Raw genomic sequence first — 18,200 nt, 5'->3', positions numbered from 1 at the left:
TGCAAAGCACGTTGAGCAAGAACTTCATGCATGTTTGATTAATCAGCCGCGATGGCTCGTCTATATTGCCTTGAGGGCCTTGACCGCCTCGTCCTGGGCGCCTAGTAGTCTGTATATAGCGAGATATCTCAACACTCTACCTTGTGCTGGGACGCCCGCTTTACGGCTCTCCTTGAGCGCATTGCTAAGATCCAGCATCAACGTTTTCCTGCACTTGGCCAGGCGCGTCTCCAGCTTGGCCGTAAAAGCCAGCACCGGGAGCGACCTCAGCAGTGCCTCGGCCGTAGTATAGTCCTGCGCCAATGCCATCAGCACCGTCGGGGTGCTGCCCACCAATCCTTGTATTTGTTCGTCGTCGTTTTCGCCGTCGTCATCGTTCCCCTCCTCCTCCTCCTCCTCCTCCTCCTCCTCCTCCTCCTCTTCCTCGCTGTCCTCGTCGTCGCTCGAGCCGGTCTGCGCCTCCCTGTCCCTGGTCCGGGGGGGGGCCACGGAGCCCAGCGCGAGCCTCTCCTCCAGCGAGGCCAGCCGCTCCGTCATCTCCACCATGGCGCGGCCCAGCTCGATGTGGCCGCGCACGGCGCGCAGCTCCGTCGTGAGCCCGTCGGCCTCGACGCGCCGCGCCGCCACCTTGGCCTTGACGTCCTCGACGGCGCGGCGGAAGCCCAGCAGCGACACGCGGACGTCCTCGACCCGGTCGTCGCCGCCGCGGAGGTCGTTGCCGAGGGACAGAAAGGTCGTCGAGTTGGCGTTGACGAGCTCCAGCAGCTCGCCGCTGATGGCGGCGCTCCGGTCCCGCAGGTCGGCGCGCAGGTCCTCGAGCGTCTGGTGCCGGTGCGGCAGCGCGGACAGGTAGGCGGCCGCGTCGAACGCGGGCGCGAGAAAGTCGGAGCGCGGGAGGGCTTCGGGGAAGGGCAGGGGAGCGTCGTCGTCGTCGACGTCGGAGGACTCTGAAGAGAGGTTGAACGTTGCTGGCGCGCCCCGCGCTGGGAGCGCTCCGTGTAGTGTGCTGGTCATGCCAATGTGTGGGAGAGACTGGGCGCTTTCTTTTTTTTTTTATAATCAGCGGCTAGGCAGGTTGGAGGTTCTGGAAGTCCAATCGAAGGCTTGGATAAGCGTGTCCTTTGGTCGCGTGCGCAGTTGTGGGCGTTTGTTGTAACTTATGAAGCAACCTCTTAACGTATGTGGGCATTGACTCGTCAGTTAGCGTATCCCCAGCGCAAATTTGAACTAACAAGTGTCGATCCTATGCAACAGATATAGTAAGATGGTACCATTGCCCCGGGATCGTGACCTAGATCCAACAGTATTTATTTTAATCTCCTTCCCTTTTCACGCTGGTATTCAAATGAGATTCAATGTCCAATACAAGGCGAAAATGCCCCCGCTTTTGACCTTGACGAGCAAACTGTCATCTTGGTATAGGGTAGGGCACCATAGAACGCCTAACAGCAAGCATAAGAGACTATCGAGCCTATTGGATATTACATCTGCGGTTCACCCAAAATTCGCAGGCCGAGACAAGGCAAGGTCACATAAGTCTAGTCTACCTTCTTGCAACTTGATAAGGACTTTGTCCGTTGCTTTGCCGAAAAGCCGAGCGTATCTTGACACTACTGATGCTGTGCGGGGTTCTCGGCTGAACTATATAATTCGACCATCCATACTTGGCTTAAAGGAGTGAACCAAGGAAGGCCGAGAAGCTGGCGCAGATGGACCACAATTCAGTCCCCGCTCAGTAATTCGCAGACAACCTGGGGTATGGACTCCGGTGGCGAGACGGCAACGCGAGTTCAGTCCCCTGCATCTCCCAATGTGCCGGCCAGGGCCCTCCAATCGATGAACTCATACACGTCAAAGTCTATCCTGTCGAATCCATGTCTCTGTCCATCGATCCTGAGCCTCACGCAGGGGAGGCGGACTGGGAGGAGCTGCCCCAGACCCAGGGTCTGATTGGCGCGGCATCGGACGAGACACCAGCGTAAGTGCACGCAGAAACGAGGCTTGACGAATTTTCATTAATTGGTATAGATGCCAATTGTGTCGCAAGAAAAAAGCAAAGTGCTCTAGACAACAGCCATGCAGCCAGTGCGTTAAATCCGGTGAGCTTTGATCCCTTTCGCTGTGCAACCGCTTTCCTGCTCACAACTCGTCATCTTCTAGGGGTGGACTGTGTGTATGAAGACAAGCGCTCCAAAGGCGGCGTCAAGATCGGTGTCATAGAGCGTCTCAGCCAACGCATCGGTCCGTTTCATGAACAACCCAGCATCCTCTCTCTCGCTAATGAGATGTGACAGACACCATTGAGAACATGTTTCTCGGCCAGAGTATTATAATGCAGCAGTTTATAAAAGGCCAGCATGCAGTCAAGCCTGGCACTTGTCTCCAAAGCTTTGCATTGACCGAATTTGCTGCCTCTACTGACAGGGTGAAGCAAGCCCTGTCGGACGTGGTAGCCTCTACTAGAGAAACACATGACCGTGGCACAGTCGAGACTGCCGATATGCCCTCAATCAGCAGAAAACGAGCGATTCAAGAAGAGCCGAAAGTGTCTCATGAGCGTCCACAGAAGAAGGCATGCGCATCTACAACCGTCGCACTCTGCGGTCCGCAATTCGCGCCTGTTGAAACTATCTTGGAGACTTACTTTAAATTCATTCACCCTTGGATCCCAGTGCTGCACCCCGCAACATTTCTGCAAAGAGCCCGAGAAACAGAACGATCGCCGGGGATCTCTCTCATACTACAGGCAATTACTGCCATGGCTCTGCCATATGCTGGAGTGCCAGTTGAGACTGCTCAGTCTGAGGACCTGGACGGCCATCTGTCGCAGCTGCGCCAAGGTGTCATCATGGCAGCAATAGAAAGCAGCTCAAAAGAGGCTATTCAGGCTCTGATTCTCGTTGCATTTGATACCATGAAACGAGGCCTAAGCCGCTCACCATGGTCACTCGTCTCTATCATCTGTCGCAAGATTGAGGGACTGCAGCTAAATGCAGAAGAAGGCAGGGAGGACCACCATCTGGCTGCATTCTTTTCACAACCCATGGAGCCGCTCGAGCCGCCCACCATGTGGATAGAGGTGGAAGAGCGGCGTCGCGTGTTCTGGGGAGCCTTCCTTCTGGATAGGTTTTGTAGCATTGCGACGGGGTAAGACTTGAATAATGACAAACCATGCTCAAATCACTAACTTTGTCAATCAGATCAAATTCGAACATTTCTAGCAAGCGTATACAAAGACGACTGCCATGCGATGGGTGTATGTGGGAGCTCGATCAATGCGTCGAGACGTCATTTTTCAAAATCCATGAACAAACGCAGGACGATGTAGAGGCCAGTGCTGACATCGAGGATGTGGCCTTTCCGTTTGCGTATAACGACTCTCAAGGGCCCAGTGGCATTGGTGGCCTGGCTTACACAATTGAAGCTACAGAGTCGCTCTTCCTGGTCAACAAATTCCACGAGCGGCATTCTCTCAACCCGGACAGTGCTGCACAGCTATCAGGTTGGCTGCACAAATTCCGACAACTCGATTCACGCCTCCTTCAGTAGGTTCAAGACTGATTGTGGGCTATCGCTGCTACAGATACTGACCTCGACTAGATGGGAACTGTGCTTAACGCACCGCTGGCGAGAAGTCCGCGTAGTGGATGGCTACATCGACCCCAACTTGACCATTGCGCACATGACACACAATGCAGCGATCATAACCCTCCACAGTCGGCTTGCGCAACCACCACGACAAGCGAGAGTTTGGTTGTCCTCACTCGTGTCCGGCGCGTCCAAAGAAGCCTGTGTGATGGCCGCCATCAAGATAGATCGCATTGCCAGGCGTTTCTTGGAGGCCAGCTCTGGAATACCACCACACCAATTTGCGCTTTGCATATACATTGCCGCAAAGATATTATTAAGTAAGTTGCTGGTGCGGTGGGCGCGCGTGCACACTCAACTTGCTGATCATCATGTCCTCCAGACTGGAACACTACAAAGACGTCCGAAGCTACTACGTCGCTTATCGCGCAGCTTCTGGAGGTGTCCAACCGGATCTCGAATAAATCTGCCAACGAGACGCAGGGTTCAAATACGCAAGATCCGGCGATGAGGCTCCGCATGGCGCTCATTGCGCAGAGAGAGTCGCCAGAAGAGCACGGAGCCAAAAATGCAGGGCCAGGCATAACGCCGGGACCGCAGACGACGGCCTCCCATGAGCAGACGCTGATCAACATGGTGGACTTTTCCGCGATGCTGAACCCCTTCTCCACGTCACCGTCCAGCGGCGGCAGCGTGTTTGGCATGAACTTTCTCGACCAAGAATCCCCGCTGGACTTGGACCGGAGCCTGTTGACGGGCAGTCAGCCGGCACTACATAACACGGGCACCGCCGAAGACGGCCAGCTTGAACATGACGCGGCGGATTCGGGTACGCGGCCCGAGGTGCAGTTTGATTTCATGGCGGAGCTGCGAAAGCTCGAGTCAAGGGCGCGAGAGCAGGGCAGACGCTTGCGGGGACAGCCAGATCAGAGTCAGCACAACTGAGCGCTCGGCGACCCCATGCAAATGTACTTTAGACAATGTATTTATATGTATATACTACTTGTAAGCTTGTTTGCCCTTTCAGACCCCCGGGCCGTTGTAGGCTCCTCTATTTGGCTTTGTCGAGTCCGAAACGGGGTTTCCGAAAAAGTCGACGCCGCCGTTGTTGGAGATGATCTCGCCGTTGAGCAAGGCGGGCGAGCTCGACGTGAGGCGGTACCCTGCGGCCGACTCCAAGGTGTCATTTCCCGTCCCTGGGTTCACAAAGCCCGGATCGCCCTGGATGCCATTGTTCGTGGGGGGTGTGACGTTCTGGAAGACGTTCCACCTCCAGGAGATGCCGGCGCGGTTCGGAAGCGACGAGTGGCCGTTCCCTACGATGATGTTGTTGACGAACTGCGTGTTTGGCGGCAGCGTCAGGTCAAAGTCGTGCTTGTCGCAGTAGAGGACGTTTTGGTAAAAGTAGAGCGTCGGGCGGTTGCCGTTGCTGTAGATGCGGCAGTCGTTCTGGAAGACGTTGTAGCGGACGACCTGGTTGGCGCCGCCCGAGGTGCCGCAGCCGTCGCAGTTGAGGAACGCGCCGCCGGCGTTGTCGCGGCTAAAGTTGTACTCGACGGTGCAGGTGCCCGAGTTGCCCCAGTCGCAGTCAAAGGCCTCGCTGTCGAACTGGGACATGACGCTGCCGAGGACGACGTTGTGGCGGAGGGTCGGGTTGTGGTCGCCGAGCACCCACATGCCGGCAAAGTTGCCGCCCGTCCACGGGTACGCGCCCGTGCCCAGGTAGGCGGCCGTGTTGTGGTCGATGAGCGGCGTGTCGCTGAAGGAGACGATGATGCCGTCGCCGCCGCACGCGCGAACGCTGTTGCGCGTGACGCGCGCCGCGGCGCCGCGGTTGCTCATCGTCCCGACGCGCACCTTGATGCCGCCGCCGCCGCAGTCGGACACGTCGTTGCCGCTGACCAGCACGTTGTCGTAGCGGCTGCCGGCGCGGCTGCCGACGTCGACGAGGATGCCGCACGAGAGGACAAAGTCGGCAGAGTGCGTGGCCTTGTTCGTCTGGCCCGCGACGTGGTGCACCACGTTGGACTCGATGGTGATGCCCGTGTGCGTCTTGCCGTCGCTCGCGGTGACGTGGATGCCCTGACGTGCGGCGAGCGCGTTGGCCGGGTTGGTCACTGTGAGATTCGAAATCTTCCAGTGGTCCTGGTTCGTCAGGGTCACAGCTGCAGGCGCGCCGTTGCCGTTGATGATGGGGTTGGTATTGTCGCTGCCGCCTTCAGGATACTTTGTGATTTGGATCACTGCTTCTGCCGTCCCGACGCCCTTTGGTGACAGCACGCCATTGCACTGCGTGCCTGCTTTCAGGGCAATCACGTCTCCGGGCTGGAAGGTGGGCGCGTTAGCTTGTGCAAGGCTGTTCCAGGGGCTCTCGAGTGTGCCCGAGCCAGTCGACGATGCAGAACAGTCAATGTAGTATTGAGTGGCCTGGGTAGCTGAGACGAGGGCGCCAATGACGCCCGAGACCCAGATCGAGCGAGTCATCCTGGATGTGAGGTTGAAACAGAACTGAATTCTTCTTTGCAGCTCTAATCACTGCTGTACTGTAACTTCATCTTAAGCAAGGTGAGGTTCTTGATATTTATATGGGGAACAGGGTTGTATCAACGACTGGCGGAGAGAAGTGCCGGATACTCGCCGAACCTTAAAAAACCAACCCAGCAATTGGACGGCGAGTGGGCTCAATGCCGGTCCGCCTCCGAGGCCCGATAATAATACGAGCTAATATGGATCTGCCGTGTTCAGAAGGCACCCCGCATCTACATCGGGCTTTAAACGCGGCCTCCGAGTCACATCCCCATTATCCCGTCTTGCGAGTACTATGCCTTGCCCCGAGTTGGTCGTGGCATCGCTCTTTCTCTGCGTTTAATGACTAATTTGTGCCTAATAATGTCCGTGTTTATTACTATCCACTGGCTAAGATAACAAAATATCTCCCTTTTCTGTTAGCGAAAGCCCTGGTCGTCTCAGCCATCTAGCCTCAATCTCCTTCATATTGTCCTGCTTGCCGGCGATTGCGAAGACACCGGACGCGAGAATAGTCTCCTCTGCACCCCGAATAACTGTTCGATACCGAATGTTCGGGATCATAGTCTTAGTCGTCATAATATTTGTGTTTGGGTCTGGGCGCATAACGTCGCCGCGGATAGTCACATCATGTGCCTGTGCCTGGGGTGTCAAGTCAACGATTCCGCTGGCCCCAGCCTCGGATACAATGAGCGCAGTATGCGCAGTCTCCATAGCCATGCCGTCACCGTCAAGATTCTCAAAAAGTAGGCTCTCGGTAGTCGGCAACTTGGCCGTTTGGACGAGACGATTGTCACTCTTTCTCGGCGCGAAGATGGCGAATCCTCCTTCAACTGCCGTAACAGGCGAGGCCGAAGGAGTCGCGCATCGGATACGGTGGATCCGCAAATGCCAATCAGGCCATTTGTCACAAGGAGGAATCGTCATCGATTCGATGATAATGCCGGCTGATGACCAAGGCTTCCAACGACTAACCATGGCCGTTACACCGGCCTCTTGACCTTGCACGGCCACAACTGGAAACTCTGTTTCTCCAAAAGAGATCCATCTCTGTGCCCATGTTTCCTCATCATCTCGAGACAACGTTAGCGTGTTGTCAGGAGCAATTTGAGCAAGTAATGGACCGGTAGGGACGCTGAATCCGAAAGAGGACGAGTATGCAAACTTGGCGTATTTGGCTTGAGTCGCTTTCATTGGCCATACGCAAAATTGCCCAGAGGAGAGGAGAAAGTGGTGCTTGCCACGTTTATGGTTGCAGACGATTTGGCGCGCTTGCTTGACAACTCGGATATCTGTCTGCTCTGGATCAATGTTTGCTCCCTGCAAAGGGTGTGCTAGCTCCTTTGCTGTCCAGAACGGGTCCCTCTCTGCGAGAGAGATGACGATGAGAGACTTGAGGGCCCAGTATGGAGACTGAGGTGAGTTGTAGTTCTCGCTCATGTACATGTTTGGGTACAGATAGCCGATATTCAACGTCCCGTCCGGCCAAAAGTTGTGTTCCGAATGTCTGGCCCACCAACGTAGATGGCGAAGGAGCATGCCCTTTACTGCGCCGTGAGAGGCAAAGGAGCTGGAATCATCACACAGACCCCCATAGGCGAATGCGGCGTAAAAGGCACCCATGGCAAATTTGTAGCACAGGGAGCGACCAAACGGAATCGCCGAGCCTAAGTTTGGGAAGTTTGTTAGCCTCCGGTGACGCCAACCGCCGTGGCTGCTGGTGTGCAGACATACCATCGGTATCGAAATAGGCCCAGAATGATTGAATAAACTGATAGGCCCTTTGCTTGAAGATTTTGCATCTTTCGGGGTCCAAATCTGATGCAAATTTGGAGTACAGAATTTGGCTGAATTGGATGGCGAAACTGCCAGAATAATAGTCCGCATGTCTCCCCCGAGCCGCATCCTCGCCAATCCCCTCCTCATTGGCCTCGGAGGTTGGCGGGCGCCAGATTCCATCGCTAGACCAGCCATCGCCAAGGTAGAACTTATCGAGAGTGTTCAGGTCCTCAGTAATAAGTGGCCAGTACTGGCCCTTGTCCTCGCCGCACACTTTGATGAGGGCGAGGTTAGAAAAGACACGGAACCAACGCCAATTGTTTTCAGGCATGATTTTGCCATTCAATCCATGCAACCATGCCTTGAGGTTGACCTTGTCAGCCTTATCCAGTGGCTCATAGAAAGCTTCTGGTGCGGAGAGAAGGGCAAATGAAATCACTTCCGCTTCGACCATGCGCTGATCCCAGTCCCCAATGGGACCCCAATAATCTTGATGCGATGGATCGACACCATTCTGAAGACCTTTAACCCAGTGATCCAGAAGCGACTCGGATGCCGTGTAGTCTTCCCCCGCATCACGCTTCTGAGAAGCCAACAATGTTGCTACCACCCAGAGTGGACGGGCGTAGCCTTCCAATTCGGCGGCAGTGTCATCGAAGTGAGCACCGGATGTGACTGGTATCTTGACACGAGCATTGCTTTCCGAGAAGTACGGAACAAGAGGCCTTAGAAGCGCCGTGGATGCTGCGACAACCTCACTGCGGCTGGAGAAGCTATTGCTTGAGAAGCCGGGTAGTGGCGGCATATTGTGGTGGTGGTGGTGGTGGTGGCTAGTCGTTGGGGCGAAGATGAGATTGTGACATGTACGGAGGCTTTCAATAGACTTGTATGATGGCCAACTAGACTGCGAGGCCATGCGCCACGGTAACAAACGCCAGGCAAGCTGTGGATTTACGTTTGGTATGCGGAGGTGCGGAGACCGGGAGCGGCACGGGCGTCGTCTCCGGCCTCGGCCCACCTTGGCGCTGGCCGTGATCTTCAAGTAGGCTGCCGTCACTGCCCGGCCTGCAGGAATGCGACGGCTGGCAGCATGCGACGGGAGGAATATCTCGCCTCGCTATTAAATCTGGTCTGGAATAGAATGACTGCAACTCGAACGTCGAAAAGCTGTGCAGCATCTTGACCTCTACATCACCATGTCTCCTTCCACACTGCCTATTGCTGGCGAGAGCAACAGCTCGACACATTCTAGTGGAGTCAACGGATCAAAGTACAAACTGAAGTCGCAAGCTGCCGCGCAAAGCGAAAGTGCTGCCATCTATCCCATTCCAGCTCTCGCCGCCAGCCACCTTTCAAAGATTTTCAGCGACAGCGTCATACTGAAAATCTGGAAAACCGCAGTCGACCATCTTGCGCGCGAAGTATGGTGCAAACTGATTGGACAACATTTGCATCCTCGTCTGCTGACCTTGGCCATGTAGGATCCTCCCCAATCTTTTCCCGAAACGTGCCCGCAGACGGGTCCCCAAGAAGGACAGTACCTGTACCGCGACGCCGAGTTTTGGACATGCGGCTTCTTCCCCGGGAGTCTATATTGCCTGCTCGAAAGATCGGTCCGCTATCCGCAAGCCTTCCTCGCTGATGAGGGCGACAATGCAGACTTGCGCGAACGCCTGCGGTCGGAGCTGCTCACGGTCTGTCGCCGGTGGTCGGAGCCGCTCCACGAAATGTCGAACCGCAAGGACACGCATGACATTGGCTTCATCGTGGAGCCCGCTTTGAGGCGCGACTTTGAGTTGACGGGTGACATGCGTAGTCTCAAGTCGATCGTCAATGCTGCCGAGAGCCTGGCCAGCCGGTACAGCGAGACCACCAGGGCCATCCGTAGCTGGGACCGCTTTGTCAATAACGGCAACAGTTACGTCGACATGGACTCGGAGTTTCTGCTCATCATTGACAGCATGTGCAGTAGGTCAGCCTGCTGTCCCTTCCGCCGTCTTTGACTAACGACGCGCTAGATTTGGATCTGCTATACTACGCAGGTCATCACGCCTCTTCCCAGCGATTGATTGACATTGCCACCACACACGCCCACACAATTCGCGAGACGCATCTGCGCCCCGAGCCGAGCGCCCCCGGATGCAAGTACCCTTTGTACTCAACATGCCACGTAGCCAACGTGTGCCCCAAAACCGGCAAAGTCCTGGAGCGCCTCACCGCGCAAGGCTACTCCGATGCGTCGACCTGGTCGCGCGGCCAGGCGTGGGCCATCCTGGGCTTTGTGCAAACCTACATGTGGACCAAGGATGATGTCTTTCTGCACACGGCGTGTGGCCTGGCCGACTACTTCATCCTGCGCCTTTTGTCGGCCCCGAGCTGCGTCGAGCAGACTCGGGACGGGGTCAGCGCAGGACGACACGTCCCGCTCTGGGATTTCGACGCCCCGGTCGACGAGGAGAGGCCGCTGCGCGATACCTCGGCGGCCATGATTGCGGCAAATGGCATGCTCCTGATTGCGAACTCGCTCGCCGCTGCAGGGGACGCTGCGCTCTTCGCAAAATACTACAATGCGGCCATGGCAATCGCCAGCGAAACTGTTGTCCTTTGCTACGCCCAAGATAGGCTTGATCTTGTCATGCAGGAAAATGGTGCTGGATCTGTCAGTGTTGTTGCGAGAAAGGCGCCTGACTGCGCCTTGGGGTCATTTGAGTGCATTCTGAGATGTGCTACAGCAAACTTTAACGAGAACTGGACAGACAAGTATGCAGATCATGGACTGGTTTACGCAGACTATTATCTGCTCGAGTTTGGAAATAGATTACTGCAATTTGGCTATGCTTGATGGGCCAGACTTAGACAAGAATACCTACCTACACCAATTTACAGTTAGCGTCTAATCAACCAAACATCTTGACCATCAATTCTTACTGGCCATACCAATGTTGTACCGCAAAGTGCTTGATGGAAACGAATACGTTCTTCCGTTCATTACACAGCCTACCAATACTGAAAGTGCTGCGTCGTCTCTACGACAAGCCAGTGGCAGCGGACACGCCGAATTCGGAACCACGAGCTATCTCGGCGACAACCCCGGGAAGACATTCCCTAGCCGAAATTGGGGCACACGTATTAGTGCCGCCACAGCGGACGCTGGGGCGCCAATTTATCGAGCCATGTTGCCGGGGAGCGGACCCAGGCCGGCCCTGACTCCGTCAATATCTCCAAGCCACCGGGGGTTGCCCTCTCGAGGACAAGAGTGAATCACCTCTCCGTCGCAATCCAACCAGGAGCTATATACATGCATTAGCTGGCCGCCTCCCACTGAGATGAGGACCGCAAAGTCCTTGACAAAGGCCCCATCTTTTCCCCAGCTTCTTTCCCCAGACCCAGATCTCGTCTAGCAATGGAGGATTCGGCCATGAAGCAAAAGTCTTCGCTCGAGAAAAACAGCGACGATGCTACAGAGGTGACGCATTACGACACGCACCCCTCTGCCGAGGAAATGGCAGAGGCCATTGCAGCAGCAAAGCTTTCGGCGCTCAGCCGCCCTCTGCTCAAGTTATACTGCTTTTGCGCCATCGCATTCCTGTGCTCCACGATGAACGGTACGCCGCCCTCTTCCTCCCCCTTTGCACATTGCGTACAGAGCACTAAACAAAAGTTCAACGCCTAGGGTACGATGGCTCCATCTTTGGATCTCTGCCAGCGATGGAGTCCTTCCGTGAGCGGTTTCACGTCGGCAAAACCGGACCCAAACTCGGCTACATTTCCGCCATGTACACCGTCGGCACCGTGGCCTCGCTGCCGCTCACCGGACCGGCATGCGACTTCATGGGCCGCCGCATGGGCATACTCATCGGCAGCCTCATTGTCGTTCTCAGCACGGTCCTCTCGGCCCTTGCCTCCAACACGTCGGCGTTTGTGGCCGGCCGCTTCTTCCTCGGCTTCGGCGTCAGCATCGTCCGCTGCGCGAGCTCCATCTGGTGCGCCGAGATTAGCCCGCCGGCGTACCGCGGAGTCCTGACCGCCTTCTACAACTGCACGTACGCCGTCGGGGCACTGATGGCGGCCGGTGTCACGCGCGGCTCCGTGCGCTACGCCGGCGACGCCCAGTGGCGCATCCCCGTGTGGTGTCAGCTCATCTGTCCTGCCATTGTCGCCGTGTTTGTCATGTTCTTCCCAGAGTCCCCCAGGTGGCTCTATGCTCACCAGCGCGAGAAGGAGAGCCTCGAGTTCCTGACGACATATCACGGAAACGGCAACCCGCAGCATGCGCTGGTTCGCATGCAGATTGAAGAGTACAGAAAAGTCATCTCTCTGAATGGATCTGACAAGAAGTGGTGGGACTACAGCGACTTATACAAGAACCGGGCAGCGCGCTGGCGCATGCTGAATGCTCTCATCCCCTCGGTCTGGGGTCAGTGCTCCGGCAATGCAGTCGTCAGCTACTACCTGCCTGCTATGCTCATGACAACCGGCATGACTCGCTCTGACCAGATCCTCAACATCAATCTCGGATACACTGCAATTTCGGCCGTTGCCTCCTATGTAGGAGCCAGTCTCATCGAGAAGATGGGGCGTCGGCCTACCAGCATTTGGACGTCCGTGGCGTGCTCTCTCTGCTTTGCAGGCATCACAGCCGGTACTGGCATCTTCGCCGCGACCAAGAATCATAGTGCAGCATCGGCAGGTATTGCTTTCATCTTCATTTTCGGATGGTGCTACAATTTTGGCATGACACCGCTGCAGGCCCTATACCCCGTCGAGTGTCTCTCGTATGAGCAGCGCGGTAAAGGCCTCGCCTTTGTGTTCGCCTTTGTGCACTGCCTTGCATTTGTCAACCAGTTCTGCTTCCCTATATCACTGCAGAATATTGGCTGGAAAACATACATTGTATTCATCGTGTGGGACCTCATACAAGCAACCATTAGCTACCTGTTCTCAGTGGAGACCAAGGGACGATCGCTGGAGGAGATGACCGAGATATTCGATGCTCCGAACCCTGTCAAAGCCTCACTGCGGAAGATTAAGCCAGCTTCTGATGTATGAATAGGCAGTCTTACGCCACTCAGAATAGTTATTCTATGCTCTAGTACTATCCAGCTCTCAAATTCAGTCATGTCCCGAATCTGGTAACAACAAAGTGACTAATGCAAGCAGACTGACAAAGTATTCCCGGAGATCGAGAAGCCAGAGGGTTTGCTCACTTTTTGCAGCAAAATAGGTAAACCTGGTGAGGCTTGGACCCAAAGATCCTTGATAGAACCGACTTCGGTCGACGATGCGAAGCCATTCGTGCCATGTATTTGATAAAAAGCGTTCCAGCTTAAGTTTCGTTATACTGCATATATTCCAAAGTGTTTTTGGTGACCAACTGCATCAAACGCGCGAGGCAGTGCATTTGTCATCTATTTCACCGACACATCGTAAGACTTTAACTGACACATATCATATCTGCCATTCTAGCTATAGGAGAGAATACCTTCAATGCTGAACTCCACAGCAAGCAGTCAAAACTGGCTAGGGTGTTTATGTGTTTCAAAGATCGCTTCTTGTCATTCCCGAAGTGCAAGACTCGAGAGATATCGATTGCAAGGCCCTGTTTCAAAGATCCGAGTCCCATGCGCGTAGCAATGGTGGTAAGATGAAATAGTAGAGGCCATGGCAGAAGCAAAACTTTCGGCATTCAGCCGCCCAAACTACATGATTCGAGTTCATAATAGAATTTTCGCTTATTTGGTTTTGATTTAGTACATTGCAAAGTTCTAGCCAACTTCAGAGTTTAAATGACAATCTGTATATGCACACAAGAATAGCAAGTTGATACCGAGCACCAACACCTAGCACAACACTTCATTCGCTTAATTGGCTTGACCGGAAGACTTGCTGGCGACATCTTCAGCCATCCTTTGCAGTTCTTTGGCGACCTCTGCTACTTCATTCATCCATTTCTTGAAATCGTCCATGCTATCTGCCTTGGGGGCCTCAGCTTCTTGGCGCGCTTGCAGACCCGTAGCATAGGAAGCATCATCGGTTGAGAGTGCCATGGTAGAAATGGCAACTTTCTCTTTTGTTAGCCAGTGCTACGGCACTTGAAAAAAGAATAATACGTAGACTCACAGGCCAGGACGGCAGCAGCTGTGAAGCGAACCATGTTTGCAACGAGATATAGCTAGTAGCTTTTGGTTGAAACTTTGCAAGGGTTTAAAAGTTTTCGAATGTGAGAATAATAGATATACCGAAGTTGAATGTTGAGTTGTGAGCAAGGGCTTCTTAGAGGCACCTAGTCGGTTTTATAACCTGGAGCTGATCGGAAATCGTCGGGCGAAATTCTCAGCCTTGATTCCGCCGCACGTAAAAGGAGTACTATCGTTGCCGAAGAAGACCAGGAATTCTAACTTAACACGCTTTCTACTCGAGAATCAAATTAACACGTCGTATTTGACTCGTTTTCAGTGGGGAGTCGCGTCGCTGTGCTCGTTCACAAGCAGATGCCGAATGTCTGGCTGCACAGCCTCTAGGATAGACAATGATACGGCATAGCAGAGAACGCTCCATAACTCTTGTTAAAGGGCCGATGTAGCGCGCGGATAATTACAAAGGACTTGGGTTCAAGCAATTGCCGTTGTAGGAATACCAAGGTCTACAGTTTTGGTGACGGTGTGGAGAGTCTTCACTATGTGCCGGAGAAACCGAGTGGCACGTGGTGGAACAAGAGGTTATTAGAATATAAAGCGTTGGTTCAAAATCATGCATATATCGGCTTGGCGCTTAAAATATGGCCGAGAAATCAAGGCAGTGCAAGGCAACGCTACCACGATGATAAGCGACGAAGGAGCTTATCCGCCGTCGCAGCACGGCGGTTGCCGATTACTATAGTGGTACTATACTATCATAGACAATTACCCGTAGGGTAAATGGATACACGACTCGTTGACAAGAAAACGAAGCTAAGCCACTTAGATAAACCATATCTGGCATGACTGAGAATTAACTGAAGAATAATGGTTTTTTCAGTGGAATTTGTGCCCAGAAACAACAAGCCAACCGGCTTTTGGAAAAAAAGAATTGCCACTTAAACGTCGAATCGACTAATAATAACCGAGTTGCATCATTATTGAAATTAAAGTAGAATGTAACTACTGTAGGCCAAGCCTTTTTTTGAAACTTGATCGTATGACGCATCCTACTGGCTTTTGACTGGTACATTGCATCTCAGGGTAATCAGCTACCATCATGCAAAATGGCACAGTATACAGCTAGAGAAAGATGCTATATCCACAAGTCACTCTTCATTCGGAGATTTGAGGAATTTCGGAGACGGTAGAGAGAACTGCCGGTGCACGATTCATGATGTGGTTGGACGAGGTATGGCGCCCCCCGTACAACCTGGCTGATGCCAGTGTGCATATTCCGCAATTTGAGCAAGAATTGAGTGTCGTGGTCTGGCTATTTCGAAGTTTTTGGGCGACTGTGATGGGAAAGACTTTACTGATGTGCTATATATATGACTGCCTCCGTCGACTTTCACAAAGAACAGGACTATCTTTGTACATCCATACAATCAGTCATTCGTTCATCTTTCAATTACTTACTGCGGCGATCAGCCAACGCCTGTCTTTTCAATGATTCTTTTTCAACCTCTACTGGCCCTTTTGGGCTTTGCCGTCATGGCGGCCGGCTACTCTATACCTGGCTCCATCGAGCGAGTGTACTATTACTACGCCTACAAGCTCGACTTTATGTCCGGTGGCAACCAGCTCATTGCGCCGGGCTGCCCCGGAGTAAAGGGTGCGGCCTGTACACTGGATGAGTTCATCCGATACATTAGCCAGAACGGGGAGAAGCTGCCAAAGTTCTCCATCAGCAGTGAAGAATTCCCTCCTGTGGTAGCAACCGCAGAGAAGATTGCCGAGCAGGGTCTTACGGGCATCATTGATGTCAACAAGGTTGTACAGGATGCGAAAGGCAATTACGCTGCTCTGCTTAAAAAAGTAGGAGATCGTGTTGTCGGAAAGCTGAGAGCGAGCCCCAAGGACGAGTCGCAGCTTGCTGCCTGGGAGACCTGCAGGACCAATGTCTACGAGGCCATGAAAGGGCTTCTCAATGCCCGTACAAACGCCGCTCTGGATTCGTTCAAGCCGTTCGCGGACGACGCCACCCCATTCGAAGTGAAGTTCACGGGAGAAGGTGACGCCAGGACTCTGGATATGGAGGAAATTTACAAGGCGAACCCTAGTAAGACTAAGAAGCAAATCAACAATGCCTGGAGGGAACACATCGCGGGTGGCCATAAGGAGAACATCAACATGCTTAAAAAGAGTGTCGAGGAGGCGGAGCTTCTTGTCTGCCCGGCCGGTGGTAGCAGGAGACTGAAACGAGCATCCGCACTCTGCGGAGAACCCATCTTCCGCGACCCAGTAGGCGAAGAAGTTCCCATTCCCCACAACGGCGAAGAGGCACCGGTCCCTCCCAAGGGCGAGGAGGCCAAGCTAGGAAAGGCTGCGGAGTTAGCCGAGGAGGTTTCAGAAAAGGAATTCGCAGAACTTGCGGCCAAACGCGGCTTGGCAGAGTTAGCGGAGAAGAAATGGAAAATGTCCCTGTCAGATGTGCGCACGGCACTCAAGTACGAGCGGCTCACGCCCGCGTCGCCCAAAATCGGCGGCGGCTTCAAAGCGTCCTCGATTGGTGGCGGCGCACTTGCCGTCGCCGGCGGCGCCGCCTGGGTCTACGGCATCGTCGATGCCTTTACTCACGATGTGACGACTCTGGACCGCGTCGCGGCCGTGACGGCGATCCTGCCCTTTGTCGGCTGTGCCGTGACGACAGCTGCCGAGGCCGAGAAGGGCGGTGTCAACGGGCTCGACTCTGCCCTGTGCTTCCTTGGCGATGCGCTCCTGCTCACGCCCGCGTGGCCTGTCGGGGTCATCGTCCACATCGTCCGCGCCCTCCTTAGCTTCTTTAGCCCCCCGTCAGTGCCCACCGCGGTGGAGATGCAGCAGTCCCGCGACAGCATCTGGAACAAGTTCCTGAACGAGGACCTCTACGCCTACGTCTACTCGCACCCAAACTACGAAGAAAACACCAGCCACCCGAGACGCTCCCAAGAGAAGCCCTTTCGGGAGAAGCTCGAGAGCGCCCTCGCCATTGAGGAGCTGGCAGTCCTCTCCGAGGGGGCGCAGACCATCGGCGCCGCCGTTGCCAGCGTGCAGGATGACTTGGAGGGCAGCGCTACCCCCGAGGACAAGGCCGAGGTTGAGAAAGGCATACAGGATGCTCAGGAGCGGCTCCGAGCTGCTACGGAAAAGGAAATCTTGCGCCGACAGCGTCAGGTGCTCTTGAAGCTGCCCAAGGAGCTCAAGGAGAAGAATGATGTCTCGCTGCAGCCTACAGCCGATCAGTTTAACCAGCAATTCATTGACAACATTGTCTCTGAAAAGATGGTCAACAAGTACAAGACCCTGTACTACTCGGATGAGTACACTGGAAGAGATTACACCAACGCAGACGAGATTCGCGGAAAACTAAACGACATTGCTACGCACTTGCGTCAGCAGCCCCCGGTCATTCCTAGTTACTTTGATCTTGCCTACGTCATCGGGCAGTCAAGAGCACTGCTCTCCATCAACGAAGCTACCCTCAGCGCCCAAGACTATATGAAGGACAAGTTCCCAGATCTTTCACAGTCGTCCATCCAGTTGTATTACGTGCACCACAGTCTTCAAGTTGCGCGTGTGCTCCAACGTGCCAAGCCTGAAGGCGAGCTTTCTACGCTCTTCCCGTCCGAGGATGCCGAAGGCGTTCGCGAATTGCAAACACTCCTCGCTCTGAAATACGGAAGAGAACGCGATGACATGAAATGGCGATGGGCCGACCAAGAGTATTCCGGCGTGAAGGGGACCTTTTTGCCCCAAAACGTGAGAACTTATCTCATCAACCCCAGAGTCCCTCCTGCCGATACTGAGATAGACAAGCCTTGGTTCATTGCCCTTGTTGTCGGGCTCAGCAAGGACGCCGTTGACAGCCTGGTACAGCAGGCGGACGCCCTCGGCAAGAGAGACGACAACGGGCTCGCTCCGGCCATCACGGCGATGGCGGAGCGCTTCAAGGGTCTTCTTCGCGATGCCGAGGCTCAGTGGGACAAGGCAATGCAGCAGACCATGGCGAACCTGCCCAGCCTGAACAGCACAGCCACTCCTGATGGCGGCGCCCCTGCGCCAGCCGCTAGATTGAGGAGGACGCTGCCCCGCTCGAGCTCCGGGTACCGAGCGCAGCTCGCGTCGTCGGCGCTTTAGGCATGACTGGAT

General features: G+C 54.5%; 8 protein-coding genes across 8 annotated transcripts; 4 read left to right on the top strand and 4 right to left on the bottom strand.

Annotated features, from left to right (window-relative positions):
• Positions 1–60: 60 nt before the first annotated feature.
• Positions 61–1,014, bottom strand: V2A60_008287 (oligomeric golgi complex component, COG2-domain-containing protein; the record flags this gene model as incomplete). The annotated part of the gene is made up of 1 exon (XM_083259560.1): positions 61–1,014. One exon carries the CDS (start codon positions 1,012–1,014, stop codon positions 61–63), a length of 954 nt encoding a protein of 317 aa, XP_083115686.1.
• An 860-nt stretch (positions 1,015–1,874) lies between these two features.
• Positions 1,875–4,533, top strand: V2A60_008286 (fungal specific transcription factor domain-containing protein; the record flags this gene model as incomplete). The annotated part of the gene is made up of 7 exons (XM_083259559.1): positions 1,875–1,978; positions 2,083–2,099; positions 2,161–2,241; positions 2,295–3,147; positions 3,201–3,545; positions 3,601–3,908; positions 3,971–4,533. The coding sequence occupies 7 exons, from the start codon at positions 1,875–1,877 to the stop codon at positions 4,531–4,533; spliced, it is 2,271 nt and encodes a 756-aa protein (XP_083115685.1).
• Positions 4,534–4,611: 78 nt separating this feature from the next.
• V2A60_008285 (uncharacterized protein) lies at positions 4,612–6,072 on the bottom strand (the record flags this gene model as incomplete). Its single annotated transcript, XM_083259558.1, has 1 exon — positions 4,612–6,072. One exon carries the CDS (start codon positions 6,070–6,072, stop codon positions 4,612–4,614), a length of 1,461 nt encoding a protein of 486 aa, XP_083115684.1.
• A 432-nt stretch (positions 6,073–6,504) lies between these two features.
• Positions 6,505–8,698, bottom strand: V2A60_008284 (DUF2264 domain-containing protein; the record flags this gene model as incomplete). The annotated part of the gene is made up of 2 exons (XM_083259557.1): positions 6,505–7,781; positions 7,849–8,698. The coding sequence occupies 2 exons, from the start codon at positions 8,696–8,698 to the stop codon at positions 6,505–6,507; spliced, it is 2,127 nt and encodes a 708-aa protein (XP_083115683.1).
• Positions 8,699–9,089: 391 nt separating this feature from the next.
• On the top strand, positions 9,090–10,735 carry V2A60_008283 (uncharacterized protein; the record flags this gene model as incomplete). Its single annotated transcript, XM_083259556.1, has 3 exons — positions 9,090–9,314; positions 9,375–9,861; positions 9,912–10,735. 3 exons carry the CDS (start codon positions 9,090–9,092, stop codon positions 10,733–10,735), a joined length of 1,536 nt encoding a protein of 511 aa, XP_083115682.1.
• Positions 10,736–11,296: 561 nt separating this feature from the next.
• V2A60_008282 (uncharacterized protein) lies at positions 11,297–12,942 on the top strand (the record flags this gene model as incomplete). The annotated part of the gene is made up of 2 exons (XM_083259555.1): positions 11,297–11,498; positions 11,567–12,942. 2 exons carry the CDS (start codon positions 11,297–11,299, stop codon positions 12,940–12,942), a joined length of 1,578 nt encoding a protein of 525 aa, XP_083115681.1.
• Positions 12,943–13,754: 812 nt separating this feature from the next.
• Positions 13,755–14,047, bottom strand: V2A60_008281 (uncharacterized protein; the record flags this gene model as incomplete). Its single annotated transcript, XM_083259554.1, has 2 exons — positions 13,755–13,954; positions 14,014–14,047. 2 exons carry the CDS (start codon positions 14,045–14,047, stop codon positions 13,755–13,757), a joined length of 234 nt encoding a protein of 77 aa, XP_083115680.1.
• A 1,516-nt stretch (positions 14,048–15,563) lies between these two features.
• V2A60_008280 (uncharacterized protein) lies at positions 15,564–18,188 on the top strand (the record flags this gene model as incomplete). The annotated part of the gene is made up of 1 exon (XM_083259553.1): positions 15,564–18,188. One exon carries the CDS (start codon positions 15,564–15,566, stop codon positions 18,186–18,188), a length of 2,625 nt encoding a protein of 874 aa, XP_083115679.1.
• Positions 18,189–18,200: the final 12 nt, after the last annotated feature.

The sequence above is a fragment of the Cordyceps javanica genome, chromosome 5 (genome assembly GCF_051103115.1).
Source record: "Cordyceps javanica chromosome 5, complete sequence".
NCBI lineage: Eukaryota > Fungi > Ascomycota > Sordariomycetes > Hypocreales > Cordycipitaceae > Cordyceps > Cordyceps javanica.
Note: the sequence above shows the minus strand (reverse complement) of the source record. Positions and strands in the feature narration are given on the sequence as shown.